The sequence below is a fragment of the Theobroma cacao genome, chromosome 5 (assembly GCF_053813885.1).
Source record: "Theobroma cacao isolate CCN51 chromosome 5, ASM5381388v1, whole genome shotgun sequence".
NCBI lineage: Eukaryota > Viridiplantae > Streptophyta > Magnoliopsida > Malvales > Malvaceae > Theobroma > Theobroma cacao.
The window spans coordinates 44,540,717-44,558,312 of record NC_142643.1 but is presented as its reverse complement, the minus strand read 5'-3'; the positions used below and the strand labels follow the sequence as shown (position 1 = coordinate 44,558,312).

Below are 17,596 nucleotides of genomic sequence, written 5' to 3'. Positions count from 1 at the left end.
TCCACAAAATAGGATTGTATATTGTTGGTGTGTTTTCCCTTGGGCTGAGTGTTAATGTAGTAAGGAGACAGTTTTTGATGGTAATGTCGCACTGAATTTGTAGTTGAATTTCATGTCAGCGACTTGAATAAGCATTGTCGTAACTATTGTTAATATTAATACGAATTACGCTTTTCAAAGGCAAAAAAAATTGGATATTGTTGGTGAGTGTTGCTGGTATAGATTAACCTAGCATTGCCTGCAAATTTTTTTTTTTTCCATAGGCAGGTGAAAGATCATCATTGCATATCAAAGCAAGCAAAGGAAGTCACAACTTACACCACCAAAGAACAAGTACAACTTTATAATTTTATGGCGACTTCATAATCATCTTCCAAGCCATTTATTTGTACACACTAACCATTTTCAGGCTAATAGAGAGGGTCAGCTGCATCTCGATGCCCACTCAGTTTCCATATTTTTTCATGTTGAAAGATGCTTCCATATGTTGATTGAACCATTTCAATGAACAACGGAAGCTGCAGCATGATGAACAGAGTCGCCGGAAATGATGCCGAGAAAATAATTGGACCCCAAACCCATTTGAGCCTCTCACTTAGTACAATTGCGAGAGCTGCTCCAAAAGCTACCATCATGGTGGCAATGGCGAAGAAGAGGGAGGCGAGACCGATTATCATCCTCTTGGGCAATGCCCTGTGGAAGTCTTCCTCTTTGTAACTTGAAGTTAGGATAGATAGGAACATCAGGATGGAAGTGACTGATGAAAACAGTGCTAGTGCATCCGAATAGACAAATACCCTAAATGATGTCTTGTTGAGGAAAATCGGAATTCCTTGTTCATTGTTTCCTCCAGGAACTGTAAAAGCTACAGCAAACGCCACGGTAGCAATGAGAGTAGAAACAAGCATACAGGAATCTGAGGTATCCTTCATCCATTTCTCTGCATTCTCGCGCATTTGTTTGCGGTTTTCCGAGAAACAATCAAAAGCCGTTTTCCCTTTCGCCGATGTCAACTGCTTCATTCTTGGATGCTGAATACTCTCTATCGCCTACCAGACACATTTTCTCAGTAAACATTCTAAGTGACCAATGAAAAGCAGAAAAAATGAAAAGAACAACGAATCAAGTTAATAATAGGGCTAATTGCACATTTGTTATACTCCAATCGTAATGAAAATATCGATTTGTTACCTTTAAAAAGTAAATTCACAATCAAATACTTCAACTTTTCATTTTGTTGAGTAAATTGTAAGTATCAATGGAACATTTAATTATTGTAATCCAGGAACCAAATGTATAATTAACCGTTAATAATACAACGTCAGTTAATTTACCAACCTTATACCAATGCACCTCTCTCTGCATTTGCAAAGCTGCACAAGAATGAACGGAGAGTTGACGATTCGTCGGTAGCTCTGCTGCTAAATGTGAGATGGAAGGCTTGTAACACTGGGTAGCCAACATCTTATCAAGTGCGGTGCTTTTGCATGCGAGGTTGAAAATTTTTTCTTGCCGCCATTGAATAGCATTTTTTAGTATCATTCTTCCATGTTTTGAGAAAATCAGGTCCGGAAAATAATGAAGAGATGCGGTCACAATTTCGACGACGCCACAGCAGGCAGCATAGTGGAGAATCTCCTGGTCGTTGAAATACTTTGCCCGCTCTCGTTCGTTATAATTGAGTAAAGCTTTTAAACAAAGATGAACCAACTTGCAGGCACGTTCATGGCCCAACTTTTTTTCTCCAACCTTGTAAATACAAGGTACTGCAAAATGGTAACTAATTATCACATGAAGTAGCTAGTTACGTAACAAATAGGGCCCAACTTTTTTTCTCCAACCTTGTTAATGCAAGGTACTGTAGAACGGTAACTAATTATCACATGGAGTAGCTAGTTATGTAATAAATAGGGATAAACCGCAACATCCCAAGGTCACGATGTTGCTTACCTAAATATTTGCTTCTTCTCCAAAGAACTTCTTTGACCCCTTGATAAACTGCAACATATAAAACACAAAATGAATCCTGGGTTCTCAAGATGATTTTCCAATACCATTTTTGCACCATAAAACACCCTTGTCATCGAACAAAAATTGAATTCGAGTATATATCCAACCATGTAAAATAGTGAAGCGGAGCACTACTTATTGATTCCAACATTACCAAACAAGCTAGCTACTAATTATCACATATTCACTGCATAAATCTTTCAATGATTAGGGACTAATTAAATACAAAAGGATCAAGTGTAAAATCTGCAAACCTTGAGTTTTAGCTTCATTGGTCTGTGATTGTTTTTCTACCACCAAGTCCTGATCTGAGGTTTCAAGTGGGTCATCCTCATCGTGTACTGGAACTTTTTACATCAAAAATTAAAATAAAAAAAAAAGACAGAAATGAAGATCATGACAATGCAAGAGATTTGAAGAAAAAAGAAATGCTACAAATTTAATGAAGAGGAAACCAACAATTTTGATAAATCCATCTTTCCCAAAAATTAAGCTTAGTTCCACTGCGAAAGTGTGCGGGCTCATAAGCGAGTACTTGGAGTATAGTTTCACCCTCACTACTTGCCGCAAGAGCTAGGCTCGGTTCACGTCGGATTATATAGAGAGATATATCTGTTTAAAAAGAAGGAAAAGCTCGATAAATAATTATATTTATAAATGTAAAAAATTATAACGACAATTTATATTCTATTGGTTCTAAATCTTATTATTTTAAAATGTATAAAAAATAATATTTTGTCAAAATGAAAAATACTTTCTTAATGTTACTTTCATTGAAATACTAATTTTAAGTAAGATTTTTTAACTTTTATTTCACTCCAAAAGTAAAATTAGTAAATTAAGTAACAAAAAATCTCATCCTCAAAATTTTGTCTCATTTGAAAGATAGACATTTAATTTGGAATCAAAAGAGTAATAGGATTTGACTTTGAAAGAAGAAATGGCTTCATGCTGTCGGTTTTACCATGGAATCCCATGTGAGTGAGATTAACCATAAGGTCGCCAGCCTTACAACCACTGAAGGGGCGTTCAGGCTTCTCAATTGTTGTTGCCGAGGCAAGGTACCGCACCAGCTTGTGTCTGGAAAACAACAAAACCGCACAGAGAAGTGGAGTATTCCCAGAATTGTCTGTAATTTGAGTCAATCGCGGGTTTTTTCTGATCAAGGCTTTGGCCATCTTGAGATGGCCGCCGATGGCAGCATGATGGAGAGCCGTGTAGCCTCCAGGGCCACGCTTTTCAAGTGCCTCTTTAGGCATACGCTTTACGAGCATCTCAACTAATTTAGTATGCCCATTACAAGAAGCAACAAGCAAAGCATTCATCCTTGTACTTGATATTTCTGCTGTAAATACATTAGGATCATTATCCTGGAAATACCCTTTAGCAGCTTCCCAGTTTCCCTTAAGTGCAGCTAGATATAACTGATGATAGTACTTAAAACGGATCCTCTCTTCCTCAGCTTTTGCCATTTAAATAGACATAGTAAATAGTAATAAATTAGTACTTACTCCAAGTAACCTTTCTAAAAGAAATTGAAATAAGATTTCGATTATGGGTACTAAAAGTTGCCATGTTAAATATTGAACAACAATGATTTGAACTACTGTTTGCATTTAGCACTTACAGATTATGGCGGCCGTAAGAGCGAATGGTCTCTCAGCAGACTCGTCAGACACATCACGCCCTGCGGCCTGATATAAGGGATCAACGTCTAACGGCACGAAAGTGTCTTGGTCTGTGCTCTGGTTGTTGGTTGCCATGGATTTCCAAGTGTGTAAGCTTGCAGCAGATAAAGCTCAAACCAATGAGTTTAGTCTATGTAAAAAGACAAAAGAAGAAAAGTTGAAAAAAAAAAGAAAACAAGGTCTTCGTCAATTCATTATACTCTTAAAAATTAAAGAAAAAAATTTTTGTTTCGGTGCATTTAATACCATAAAAATGTTTAAACTTTTTATAAAATTGATATTTCACGATATTTAATATCAAATCAATAAAAAATATATAAAAAATAATATTGAAATATAAAAAGAGATTATATATGATACACTAGTAGTGTATAAAAAATACTTTCACATAATAAAAAAGTATCACTTCATTAATAAGATAAAATTAAAATTTTTAAATAATTTAATAATAAATATACAAAATTTTAAATATTTAATGGATAAAAAACTAAAAAAATTTTATTTTCTTTCTATGTTTCTCTCTCTAACCGTTCTGCAGACGGGCTTATGCTCACATTGTTATTGGGCGTCAACCAATCCGAAGACTTAAAGATTAAAAAAAAACAAACAAAATTCTAAGGACTTGGATTTCCTCAGACAAGGAAGTCAAACATACATTAATTATTTTTGTAATCAAATAACTAGGGGGGCCAATTTTGAATAGATAAACTTGAAAGATATGAACTTGATTAGAGAGAAAAGTGTGGGAAAAAATAAATAGATTTTAGTCTGTTCACTTATCTTCCTGTGCTACCTGCCTCAACATATTTATATATTATATTGAATTTTACTTTTTCTATTTCTTAAACTTTTACAAATTACAGAACAAGAACAATATTTCTTCAACAAAGTTACTTTGAAATATATATATATATATATATATAGAACGTGAAACATGACAACAACTAGTGAAAAAAAAATGTCAATTTCTATCTGCTATATATAAAACGATTTCCCCGTATGACTAATATTCACATTTTTTATCGATCCAATAAATGCGGGTAACAATTTGCTCTAGTTTTTCTTCTTCTTTTTCACACATATTAAGTCCATATTTGTCAATCTCTCTACCTCTCAAATCTCAAATCTTTTGCTCATTCAAAATCTATCCTTTAGGTTGCCCTCTCGTGCACAAATGGTGTTGTTATTCAAGTTTAGAATCTAATTTCTTGCCAAATTAGGTCCCACATATCATGATCTTTTCAATTTGTATAAAATCTTTTTTTTTTCCACAAAAAACAATTCTCCTCTACAATCCAGATTTCGCTTGCTCTCAACAAAAAAAGAAAAGGTAGCACAATTTTACCAAATCTATTCTTAACAGAAAAAGAAGAGGAGGAGATTAGGTGAGAAGAAGTTATGACAATTGAAGAATCACATATTACGTATCGAATCATTGAAAATTGAATGTTTAATTATGAAAGTGACAAATTCATAATATTTCTTGCTCAGTCAACGATTTGTAAAATGAACTTGTAAAGACAAGGATTAATTGCAATTTAGATTTGTCACTAGTATTTAATTAGTTTTTGAAGGCATCACTTGGGTACCCGGATTGTATTGACAAGACCATGTCTTTGCTTTTCTTGATAAAATGCTAATGATATGATTTTGCATCAAGAAAAGAGGAAAAGGTAAATCGCAATGATCAATAGTTTTTTTTATTTGAAAAGTAAAAGTTATGTATTCAATCCAGCAGAGCTACAAGATGCCGGTGCAAATCTCTAAGTTAAAAATTTGGCAGGAGACTTGTTCCAGCAGATTACAATCTATCAGCATTTCCATCACTAATTGTGCTCGGTTCATCGAAATTTGAAAATAATCAAAATCCTTATTAAACTCCCAAGCTAAATTCCAAACAGTAAGCAACCCCCCCCCCCCCCCCCCCCCCCCCCCCCCCCCCCCCCTTTTTTTTTTTTTTTTGTCAATCGTGAGCACAAATAGCAAATAAAGCCCAATTTCCATGGAGGTAGAGTGAAGGACTAGGCACCAATAATCAACAATCAATTCCCAAAAAGTGTTCCTTAACACCAAACAAACCATAATAGAAAAGGCAGGCAGGAAAAGAATTCTAGTAGTTGATTGATCAGTTTGGAATAATTTTTGAGCTTTGGGCCTTCTCTATGGTTGGGGCAAGCTTGAAGCAAATAGAGTACAGTCAAAACAAAATCAACTCATTGAGAGATGCAGAACCAAAAGAAATCATCTGTATTTTCATCAGATACAGATAGAAAGAGAGAGAGAGACACTTTAATTACCCATAGATTACAGCTGACAAAGATTAATCACTTACTTGATCGATTGTTACAAGAAAAGATCGAGATCGACCATGAAGCACTATGATGAGAGCTAACCATTTCTGGTGCCGGTCCAAGGATAGCATATCTTTAAATTATTTTATCTTCTACTTAAACATACACTATAGCACTTCAGACATATAGGAAGCTCGCTCCTCTCCTAGCAAACAAACACATGTTTACCATATTTTATAGCATCAATTTAGAATAAGATACAGCAAGCTGAAGATGGAGATAACATGGGCGGTGGATGGCGGAGGAGCTGGAGCCTAGCTATTCGATCCCTTACATATCTTCGAGGAAAAAACCCTGACCCACTTGAGCTATAGGTTTACACATTTTCTGAAAAAGACCGCCTTCTTCTCCACAGGCATCAGAAGCAGCTGCGGCAGTGAGCAGTAGAAGGCCAAGCATCAAGATCAAAATTAGAAAAAAAAGCTTGGCAGACATTGCCGGTGAATACTAGAGTTATGCAATCTAGCTGTGAATTCTTTTTCGCAAAGTAAACAACCTAGCCACCTACTAGATATAGTCGTCTATATAAATTAAAGTCAAGGTCTTTTAAAAAGCCGACGAAAACCAATTAATAACCCTAAGCTTACACGAGGATGAGATTATATTTCCAGAGCCATAATCCACCACGAGGTCAATTTCAAGCTCTCATGTGGAGACTATTTAAGATATATAATTGGATTAGGTGATAAATTATGCTAAAAGTTTTTTTTTTTTATGAATTATGTTAAAAGTTTTAGTCAATGGTAAAAACTAGATTATTGTGGTAAAAGCACGAAAGCCCTCAGAGATTTTATTGAAAATGTACCTACCTAATGATCAAAGAGAAAGAAATACACCTACCCTTCCATGAATTATAAAGCTAACTTTCAATCAAAAGATAAAAGCATAAAATACCTAAAAAAGTTCTTAAATTATTTTTAAAAAAATTTAAATAAATTTTATTTTTTTAATATATTCAATCAAATCTTAATACTTTTTTTTAAATGTTGTATTTCAATAATTTCATTCATCAAGTATACAAAATATGAGGCTAACCAACCTCAAAAGAAATTGTAGAAATATGAAAAGGACAATCTTCAGAGATGATGTCCTAGATTTCCCAACTATACCCTCATATAAACCCTAGGTTTTTATTTTGAGCTAAATAAATTTTTATAACTAATGATTGTCCTTAATAATCATAACATCACTTGTCATTTTATACCACTTGGTATGATATGGTAACAGGTCATCATAATGATCATGTGGCATGCTAATGTGATATAATAATATGATCATGTGGTATTTTTTACCTTCCATGTCAATGTCACACCAACGCCACATGGATATAAAATGACGCATGGCATCGTGACTGTTGATAATTAATTAAACATTTGTCGTATGCTAATTGTTTTTTGAGCAGTACTGTATTTTGTAATTGTACAATTTTTTATGCTCGAACCAAACACTATGCCATAGAAAGTCTTTTAACAAATAAGCAAGAGACTTAGAATGGCATACAAGTAGCTGAGGCTAATAAAATCACTTTTCAAAAAAAAATTAAACATTAATCATAAGAATTTCTATAACTTAAAATAAAATTATAAAAACTTGATTAAAGGGCAATAGAAGAACAAAAGTGTATTTGAATTTTCTTAAAATAGTTTGAGAGCTTTTTCAAGTACTATGCCAAAGATAAAATATTTTTTATCATTTACTTTTTCACTTATTTTTTGTTTCTTTTTTGTTTTTTTTTATCTATTTTCTTATTTCTTTTGCCCAAAGGTTTGCTTAATTATAAAAAATATGAGATTTGGTTAGTTATAAATTAGGGTATGATACTTAATTAGTTTAAAAATCATCTTTATTGTCTACCAAATCAAATATTACTTAAGCTATGGTATAATTTAATTATGTATTATATTATCTTTAATTCAATTCTATATTATATTATTTTTAATTAAATAAATTATATCAAATTGAAAAAAAAAAGTGGATGATAAAGAAACTTATTAAGACAAAAAAAAGAATGAAATAGTGGAGAACAAAGGGGAAAAATAACAAAATAACGATGTTTATCAAACTAATGGAGCGTAAGTATATTTCTAATAAATCTCAAGGATGATAATTATTTTCCCCTAATGATTATATTGTTTAAACTAGTTTTGACCATGTATGCATAGGATAGTATTTATGAATAAATTTGTCAAATAAACCATAGTTAACTATTTTTTTATTTTTCTTCTCTAGTAAAAAATAGTAAATTAATTATAATAATAAGTTTTAACACTTATAACATATTTTTGTATTTCAAATATGTTTGCTTCTCCTTTTATCTTGGCTTTTTTTGTTTTTATTTCTACCTTGGATCTTAAACAATGCTTGCAAAGACAATCTATTGTGAGGATGAGGAATCCATCAAGTATAAACCTAAATGTATGCCTTACTTAGAAACATATTTGAATTCAAAATTTTAAGTTATCAAGTTATGGATCTATCACCATATATAAGTACATTTACTTTAGTGGTTTCATCTCAATATTGTGAGATTTGGAAACATAATAGGCTACTATGCTTCCAAGACCGACGTCCTTGACAGCTTCTATAGGTAACCATTTCCTATGACGATGGAGCTCTTACTATGGTGATAGGTAGCCCTCTTCACCTCTTCTCTATGACTCTCACTCTATTCCAAGTAGCCTTTTCCCACAACTAGAATTTATGGTATGAAACTTGTTCTGATATCAATTGTTACGAGTTTGATATGCAATGAGGAATATCCATCAAACAAACACCCAAATATATGACTTATAATCGTATTTGAACTTAAAATTTAAGCTATCAAGTCATGAAACCATGATTAAATATGATGTATGGTTACAAAAATACACTAAAAGAAAATCTCAAATTTAATTATCCCAAACTAAAACTCATGTGTCATTATCTTTTTCACAACATGATGTATAGCTACACACTAAAAAATAACTCTTTTTCGTTCCATAATTTCGTTGTCTATTTGTATAATCCGAATACAAATCTTTCAAATTAAAATTTCATATTCTTAATAACCCAACAAAAACAGTAATTAGATTATTGGGCAATTACCCAACGAAAAATTGGGATCCTACCCATGAAAGATAGTGGAGAACAAGTAGCAACTCAGTCATTTTCAAGAGGTTTAATTGATTAAAGACAAGTCATTAATTATGGACTTTTAAAGGCCCACCAGAAAAAAGGTACGGGCTGCGCATAAGCCCAAACTCAATTAATTAGAGCGGCCCCTCTCTAGTGGTCTGCCACGTCTTTTTCCTTCAAATTTCAAATTTGTACCCACTCTTCTCTCCTCTCCTTTTAGAGTTCAATTATTTTATGTATTTAGCAAAATCAATAAGCAAAGGTCAACTTTTGCAATTTTTTTTGTTTATTATATTTAAAGATGAATTAATTGCTTTACATACCCAAAAAAAAATCATTTAATTGCTTCTTTTTAAAGCATATGATTCTTCATTAATAAGTACAAGAGCAAAACAATTACAATAAATATTTATAGACGAAAATATTTTATGTAGTATTTTTAATGTGTACAAAAATTAATGTTAATGAAAATAAAATTAATATTTTTAATTAATTTGCTAAACGGTATAAGTATTAAAATAATTTCATGTGTGATTTTTAACAAAATAAAATGTTGATGGGCCAATAATTGATTTTTAATTTTGTTTAATAAGCATAATACCTAAAGAGGTTTTTGAACTATACATGAAAATCTAAATAATTTTTTTATTATGTTTAATTAAGTATTTTTATTTTTATTTTAAATTAAATAAATTCTTTTAATTCAGGATTGATTGACTGTCATTAGTAAACCATCACTTATTATTTTATGTTATATAGCATGTCAACATATCTTATTAAATAGTGACATAGTATAATGATATAAACATTTTCACCCTCCTTAGTAGTGTCATATAAAAGTAAAATGATAAGTGACATTTTACTAATTATAATTAATAAATCATTAATTATAAAACTCTTTTCGATTTAAAATAAAATTATGAAAGTTTGATTAAATGTAATGAAATAATAAATATTATTTAAATTTTCATAAATAGTTTAAAATCTTTTTAAATAAGAGATAATCTCTATTTATCATATTCTTTAAATTTGACCTAACGGTTATTTTAAAAAAAAACTATCATTAATAATTTGAATTTTTTTAAAAAAATTTAATATATAAAAGAAGTAAATAAATAAAAAGAAACAACTTTTTTTTAATTACTAAATAAGTATCATCTCATTTTTAACACATTAAAATTTTGGCTATATTAGATTTGTGGGAAATGTACCAAACCTCAAGCGTCACTTCTTTCTTTGTTCCTTTACCATGTCTAAAGTCAGCCCATAGCCATTAGCCATTAGCCATTGGCCATTAGCCATTAGCCAGGACTCTCAAAAGGAAATTTCCCCACTTCTTTTCGCCTTTACCTCTCCAACCAAAACCCTCCACAGATAAAGAAATGACTCTACTTCTCTGAAACGGCACCGCCTCTCCTTGTCGAAACGACACCGCCCACGTTTCGTCGTCACGGACGGCATGCGCCTCTTCTTCATCTTCCCTTTTCCTCCTTCACACCCCATAGAAAAGAAGAAAAAAGACCGTTGACTTTTCTTCTCCTTGGCCGAACTCCAAGACCCCAATTTGTCAAATTTAAAAGAAAAAAAAAGGTCTGAAAAATGGAGCAAGGGATTCTTGATGATATTATAAATCGACTTTTGGAAGTTCGGGGTCGACCGGGGAAACAAGTGCAGCTATCGGAATCGGAGATCCGACAACTTTGTGTGGTGTCTAAAGATATCTTCTTACAACAACCTAATCTGTTGGAACTTGAAGCACCCATCAAGATATGTGGTATTATTTTCTGTTTTCGTTTTTAAATACCATTTTTTTATTTTTTTGGTTTTTTTGATGACTTATATGATTATTTTTATTTTGTTTGATGATTTGAAGTTTAATTTGGTAACTTTAAGAATAATTTTTTGGGAACCGCACTTTTCACTTATAGCCTAGTTACAAACTTATTACGATTTTTACCTTCCTGGATTTGCAATTTATTTGACACTGATTGATTCATGTTTTAATTATTAGCTTGGCTTTAATTGCTTTAACTTGGAATGTAGTAGCATCTTGCATGAATTCCTTTACAACATCTCGCAGAGCTGTAAAAATTTCCAACCTTTAATGTTAAACCCCGTTAATGTATGCTGTAAGTGTGGTTTACTTGTGTACTTTTGGATGGTTATTGGGTTATTAGGTAAAGCCATTTTTGCTTCCGATGGACTTATCAGTTTATGTTTTAATTTGTTGGTTTGATGGTGGCTGCGTGCCTTCATCCCTTCAGTGGAGTGTATTGTGTTCATTTCGTAAGATTGACTTTTTATTCAGATGGATGACCTGGTTTGGTTTTTGTTGCTTAATTTGGAGAAGATTCTGTTCACTTTTTAGCAAGTTAGTGGGAAATTTTGTGGTGATTAGCAACGTCGCTCATGTTTATTTGTTGCATTGAACAGATATGCAAATGAGTTTGGATCATAGTGGTTAATTTGAAATAAGACTTGTTTATGCTTTGAATTTCACTGTTGTTTTCTGTTGAATTTGTGGTCTTGGATTGATTGTATTTGGGCATGTGACCCAGTGTTTTTTGTTGTGCACCTACACATGCATCTTCTTCAATAAATGACTCTATTTTAAGCATATGACTTGAATTGCTTAATTTTTCTGCTTTTGCTAATTTGACAATGTTGAAAGTTGGTCTAGTCAGTGTTCACATTTGTGGTGTAGTAATTTCTTGCAACTGCTCTATTTGTTATTTTTCTTTCAATTACTTGTGACATTGCACATGTAGCATGCTTAGTTATTCATATGGCTTCCATGTCTATCTGTTTGCCCTGTTTCCCCTTTTGTTTTGGTGGACCTGTGGAGAAATTGGGATTTTGAGTGTCTGCAGAATTGCATTGAACTGTCTAGTTTGAAACTGTTGAAAGGGATTAGTGCATACTATCTTTTCCTCCCCATTAAGTTGGCTTCTGGCATGGGTTTATCTGACTTACGGTTTTGTGTGTGTGAGAGAGAGAGCATGCGCATAGGAGCACACATGAAAGTGAATTAGGTGGAAAATTATGGAATTTCGAGTGTGTGATTCTTTTGTAAATTCTACTGAACAGTTTGTCCCATATTGAATTTTTTGAAGAATTTGCATGAATGTTCCTTGATGATCTAATATTTAATTTATCAAGCTTGTGTTTTACTAAAAATTCATGCTGTGGGTTGGCTGACCAATCTGGAAGGACTCTATGTTCTGGTTGTCTTTTGTCTCAGAGCTTTTTTATTATCAACTAAAAGTCTAGAACGTTTGCTCTATGTTTACTTGACGAATTTGATGCATAACCAACTTAGCCAACCATTGATGTTTGATTTTTTGATCTTCTGCACTAAAAATGCTACTCATTTGGTTCTGATATGTAGTAATTTTCACTTGGTGTAGCATGAACATTTTACATGGCCACTGATTAGTGATGATGCAATGGATTAGATATCTGCATTGCACATATTTCTCTCTCACACACACATTATAAATGGATATTTTAATCTCTTTTGATATTTTAAACATGTGGAGTGCTTATATCATTTTTGATACACAAACATACATGTTCATTATAGGCAATTTTTGAAATTTTAAAAAAGGACAACATCCAATATAGAGTATTACTACATATTCATGAAATAATGAACCTTTTTAAGAAAATTATTTTAAATTGACTTGTGTGCAGCACAGTCATGCTACAAGTGTTATTAATGTAAGAGGTAGCATTTTGGGTAAAACCTTTTCATCATATTAGTGGTAATATGAGACTTTTATTTTCCAAATAATTATTTTGCTAATAGTAGGGAAGACTTCTAAATTTCTTTCCTGTCTGAAATCTATTTATGACATTCAGGTGATATCCATGGTCAATATTCTGATCTTTTAAGGCTTTTTGAGTACGGTGGGTTGCCTCCGAATGCCAACTACTTATTTTTGGGGGATTATGTTGATCGAGGCAAGCAAAGTCTGGAGGCAATATGTCTTCTTCTTGCTTACAAGATAAAATACCCTGAAAATTTTTTCCTCCTGAGGGGTAACCATGAATGTGCTTCCATAAACCGCATATATGGTTTCTATGATGAGTGTAAGAGAAGATTTAATGTTAGGCTATGGAAGACATTCACAGAATGTTTTAACTGCCTACCAGTGGCAGCACTAATTGATGAGAAGATTCTGTGCATGCATGGAGGCCTTTCTCCTGATCTGAATAATTTGGACCAGATTAGAAGTTTACAGCGCCCAACTGATGTACCAGACACTGGTTTGCTTTGTGATCTTCTCTGGTCTGATCCCAGTAAAGATGTTCAAGGTTGGGGAGTGAACGACCGGGGAGTTTCATTTACTTTTGGTTCTGACAAGGTGTCAGAGTTTCTACAGAAACATGACCTAGATCTCATTTGCCGTGCCCACCAGGTTTTACTTGCTCTAGCAGCTCACTTTATATTCCACATATCCTCTGCTGTTAGTCAGGTTGAAGAAGAATGTATCAGCAGGAGCCAATGCATATATCATTTGGTGTTGTTTATCTTCTGGGAAGTATGCCTATTTTATGCCCATGCAGTTACTTTTATTCTCAGTTTTTGAACTTCTGACATTGCCTTCTTGCAATGTCATACCTTTTCACTCTGTTACAAACAACAGCTTCATCTGTTATTGGTTTTGGCCCCCGTTGATACATTCTGCTTTCTCCTTTTTGTTAACCACAGAGGATATGATTGCCAGCTTAACTACTTGTTCCCTTATTTAGGAATTTTTAAATATACTATTTGCAGGTTGTGGAGGATGGATATGAGTTTTTTGCCAACCGACAACTTGTAACTATATTTTCAGCACCTAACTATTGTGGGGAGTTTGATAATGCTGGAGCCATGATGAGTGTGGACGAGACTTTGATGTGCTCCTTTCAAATATTGAAGCCTGTAGATAAGAAGTCAAAGTTTAACTTCGGGAGCACAACTACAGCCAAGCCTGGGAACCCTTCAACAGGAGTCTTTGGGAGCACTACCACAGCAAAGCCTGGAAACTCTCCGGCAGGAATCAAGGTAAATGCTATGTGTAGATCTTCATCTATGTAGGTTAACTAACGGAATATAGGCACTGACTACATGATGTTTTGGTATCACTTGTTATGGTTCTCACTTCTCACATTGTACCCCCAACATGTTATTAGATTAAATACAGACAATTTATGTTAGGGACTATAAGTTATTGCTTTCTTAGTCTTTTATTAGAGTTGTTGGATACATGACAAAGTCAATAGTTGGTTAAATTGGATTTAACTTAATGTCATTTTAAGTTTCTGATTTTGGTTTTTCACTTCTTCTTTTTTTTTTCAATTTTTATAGTCATTGAAGTAATTTGTTATGTCTTTGTAAAAGGGACTGAAAATGATTCAATTTCCATGAACTTAGATTTTTCAGCTAGATTTTAAAAGGTAGACCATGGCTAGTGAGATGGCAAAGGAGACTTTGATTTAAGTACTAGATTTTTTGTTTAACTTTTCTTAATAGGAATGCACCATTTGTACTCCTGTCCTTTCCTGCTACAATTTGGTTTTCATTGAACAAGTTAGACTATAATCTATGGCAGGAACTGTGTAGCCCCAACTTTTGATGTTTTGTATAGACAATTGTTATGTTTGTACAAAATGATAAAGTACTCATTTGGAAGAATGGGATAGAGGACTTGCCCCTAGGCTTAGGATAGGCCTATCCTGTGGGAATCTGTTTGATTCAACTTCAGTTCCAGTTGGGTATGGGGATCAAATTCAGAGTTCCATGCCTAGACCCCATTATGCTTATGGTTTTAGCAAGGATTCCTGATTACTTATATTAACATTGAAGCATTTCTCATAATCTTTTTAAGTGCTTATCAAGTAACAGATTAACTCATTATGTCTCTCATTCAGTCTAAAAATTTTCCTTTGACTTCTGTGTATTTGACCTCCAAACATAAAATACTTTTGGTTAATGCTGAATATAGTTATAGTCAAAGATGGCGATTATATTCTTTGTAGGAAATGCATTTGTATGTCATGTTCTAGTACTGCTTCTGGCTAAGTATGGGAGATGTAAGATACAGAGACAATGAGTTCAAGAGGAAAAATTAGGTGAAAACATTGAATGTGCAACTTTTGGAATAGGTTGATGTGATAGCTTCCGCCAAAAGAGTTTTGGTTTGCTGTATCTCTTTCTTTCTTTTTTTCTTTCTCTTTTTTTTTTATCATCTTTTTTCTTCTTCTTTTGGAACTTTAAATAGGAAACTGGAGAGAAGTATTTGTGAAATATTCTAGTTTGAATCATCTGCTGGTTTGTGTTTTATACAAAGAGGTACTGAATTAGTTAGATTTCCCAGTATTTCTACCAGTGGCCTTTACCAAGTGCATTAAATTTTTTGTCAACTCCCCTAATTGTTTTCTATTTCATTGCAGTCATTTTTTGGTACAAAGGTATGAGAGCAGCACTTCGAGGGTAGAATTGAGAGCCCAGTTACATCATGAACACACCAGAATTGCAGTAAAGAAATCTGGAAGTCCTTTTGATTTCAATATGATATGCTCAAATTGTAAAAAAATTGGAAAAGAAAAATCATTAGAAACTCTGATGCAAAAGATTGTTTCTCTGATATAAATTTGGGTTTGAAGATAAGAAGGCTGGAATTTCCCTCTCTTCCGCCTTGTACACTAATAGCTGCTACAGTTGCTGCTATAAGTTATTAGCGTGTTGAGGTTAAGGTTTCACTCATTCTGCTCTGAGACCATGAAGTGTGTCAGAACAGTTATGGCGTACTCTTGGTGATTCAGGACAGCAAAATTGATTTGGTACAAATCTCATGCTTTATTCTCTGAAAACTTTTCTGTTTCATGCAATATGGGTAATTTATATATGATGCTGATAAACTTGTTATAGCCTGCTGCAGAACTTGCAAAACTGCTAAGTAGGATTACCCGGATAGCTTTTGTTAAGAGTGTTGAATGCTACAACAGTAAAAATAGTACTAACACAGATGTTCTTGTAGTTGTAGATGAATATGATTTAAGGTCAATGATCATCGCATTTCATAGCAGAAGCCATGGATATTTTGAATCCTTGTACTTCAAAATTTTATTCTCTCTTAGACAATAATATGATATTTGAACTTAAAAGGCCTGGCCTTTTTTGAGTTTTAGGGTATAGTAATGGAGTGTCTTATCTCATTCCATTTCTCTTTAAGATCTCTAATGTTTCAAGATTGAATCATGAGAAAAGTGTGAGAAATTTCACGTCAATAAGAGATGGGTTGAGTTTTGAATTTATAAAGAGAGGATTTTTTTTACCTCACAAATATTTTTGAGTTAAAAACCTGAGTTTTGGATTTATAAATAAAGATTTTTTTTCAATTAACAAATATATTTTTTGAGTAAAAAATACGAGTTCGTGAGAAGTGTTATTAGAGCAGATTCAACCCTTTACTGATGTGGGATCCTCGTGAGACATGTTAAAATTGAGATAAATTCGTACATATATAAGAAATGGACGAGTCTTGAATTTATAAATAAAAATTTTGTTTCATTTAATAAGTATATCTTTTAAAATAAAAATACATAATTGAGAACAAAGAGAATTGCTGGCGCATCACGCATCCATAGAAATTTGGATCCTTGGCAGTGCTTAGAACTGGAGCATTTGATTTAATAGTAAAGTATTATTTGATTCGTCACAAGAAAACCCAGCTTTGTACAAAAAAAGAAGTCAAACCCAATGGGTTTTTAGGCACCATCCATGACTTTTGGGGGCATCATCATCAATGACTTAAGCCTTGAGGTGAAGTCACAAGCTCAAGTTTGGCATGGAAAATGCAAATCTTTCACATGATCGTGTAATTAATTGATGGCTCTTTGGTTTTTATTCATTAGTTGGAAATCAAATTGAATTTTAATTCTTCATTGTAGGAAATGTGGTCCAAAACTTAAAAAGAAGAATGGGACAAATACTAACCAAAAACAATAACAACAACAAAATAATCAAATCTCTTAGTTATTTCTTTCCTATATGATAAAAATTGAAGTTAATTATTTGAAGACTTTTCTACTTTAAAGCTCACATTAAATCGCATGAGGCAGCTTGAAAATTGCTGCCTCATATTTATTCATTACTTATGAGATATAAAACATATCTTACTTTAATACTTTCTACGTGATATTATATCACTGTTTAATGACATCAGTTTTGTTTTTTTGTGTACAATAATTGATGTATCTCTCAATTATTATTATTATTATTATTATTATTATTATTATTATTATTATTATTATTATTGAGCCACCACAAGTTGTTTCAAACCCTGCCTATCTATAAAATGGATAAGTTATGGCCCATTCCTTCACATCAATTCAATGTATTTTCAAATATATTACAAGTTCTTTTAGCCTAAATATAATTTTCAA

General features: G+C 32.8%; 2 protein-coding genes across 3 annotated transcripts; one reads left to right on the top strand and one right to left on the bottom strand.

Moving 5' to 3' along the window:
- Positions 1–268: 268 nt before the first annotated feature.
- On the bottom strand, positions 269–3,848 carry LOC18600081 (uncharacterized). 2 transcript variants are annotated; one of them, XM_018121619.2, is made up of 7 exons: positions 3,638–3,848; positions 2,975–3,472; positions 2,470–2,622; positions 2,265–2,357; positions 1,951–1,998; positions 1,339–1,766; positions 269–1,049 (listed from the first exon to the last, which is right to left on the bottom strand). In XM_018121619.2, exons 1-7 carry the CDS (start codon positions 3,771–3,773, stop codon positions 411–413), a joined length of 1,995 nt encoding a protein of 664 aa, XP_017977108.2. In that variant the 5' UTR covers positions 3,774–3,848; the 3' UTR covers positions 269–410. The 2 variants fall into 2 exon arrangements, with proteins under 2 accessions (XP_017977108.2, XP_088662336.1); XM_088806210.1 differs by having other exon boundaries at positions 2,975–3,352; positions 3,638–3,766.
- A 6,586-nt stretch (positions 3,849–10,434) lies between these two features.
- Positions 10,435–16,193, top strand: LOC18600080 (serine/threonine-protein phosphatase PP1-like). The gene is made up of 4 exons (XM_007030371.3): positions 10,435–10,937; positions 13,025–13,584; positions 13,944–14,213; positions 15,602–16,193. The coding sequence occupies exons 1-4, from the start codon at positions 10,763–10,765 to the stop codon at positions 15,623–15,625; spliced, it is 1,029 nt and encodes a 342-aa protein (XP_007030433.3). The 5' UTR covers positions 10,435–10,762; the 3' UTR covers positions 15,626–16,193.
- Positions 16,194–17,596: the final 1,403 nt, after the last annotated feature.

Excerpts from the sequence above, each read along its gene's own strand:
- LOC18600081 (XM_018121619.2), bottom strand. The coding sequence starts at position 3,773 with ATGGCAACCAACAACCAGAGCACAGACCAAGACACTTTCGTGCCGTTA. Across the intron at positions 1,999-2,264 it reads CAATGAAGCTAAAACTCAAG|TTTATCAAGGGGTCAAAGAA; the intron begins GTTTGCAGATTT and ends TATATGTTGCAG. Across the intron at positions 1,767-1,950 it reads GAGAAGAAGCAAATATTTAG|TACCTTGTATTTACAAGGTT; the intron begins GTAAGCAACATC and ends ACCATTTTGCAG.
- LOC18600080 (XM_007030371.3), top strand. The coding sequence starts at position 10,763 with ATGGAGCAAGGGATTCTTGATGATATTATAAATCGACTTTTGGAAGTT. Across the intron at positions 10,938-13,024 it reads AGCACCCATCAAGATATGTG|GTGATATCCATGGTCAATAT; the intron begins GTATTATTTTCT and ends TATGACATTCAG. Across the intron at positions 13,585-13,943 it reads TCATTTGCCGTGCCCACCAG|GTTGTGGAGGATGGATATGA; the intron begins GTTTTACTTGCT and ends TACTATTTGCAG.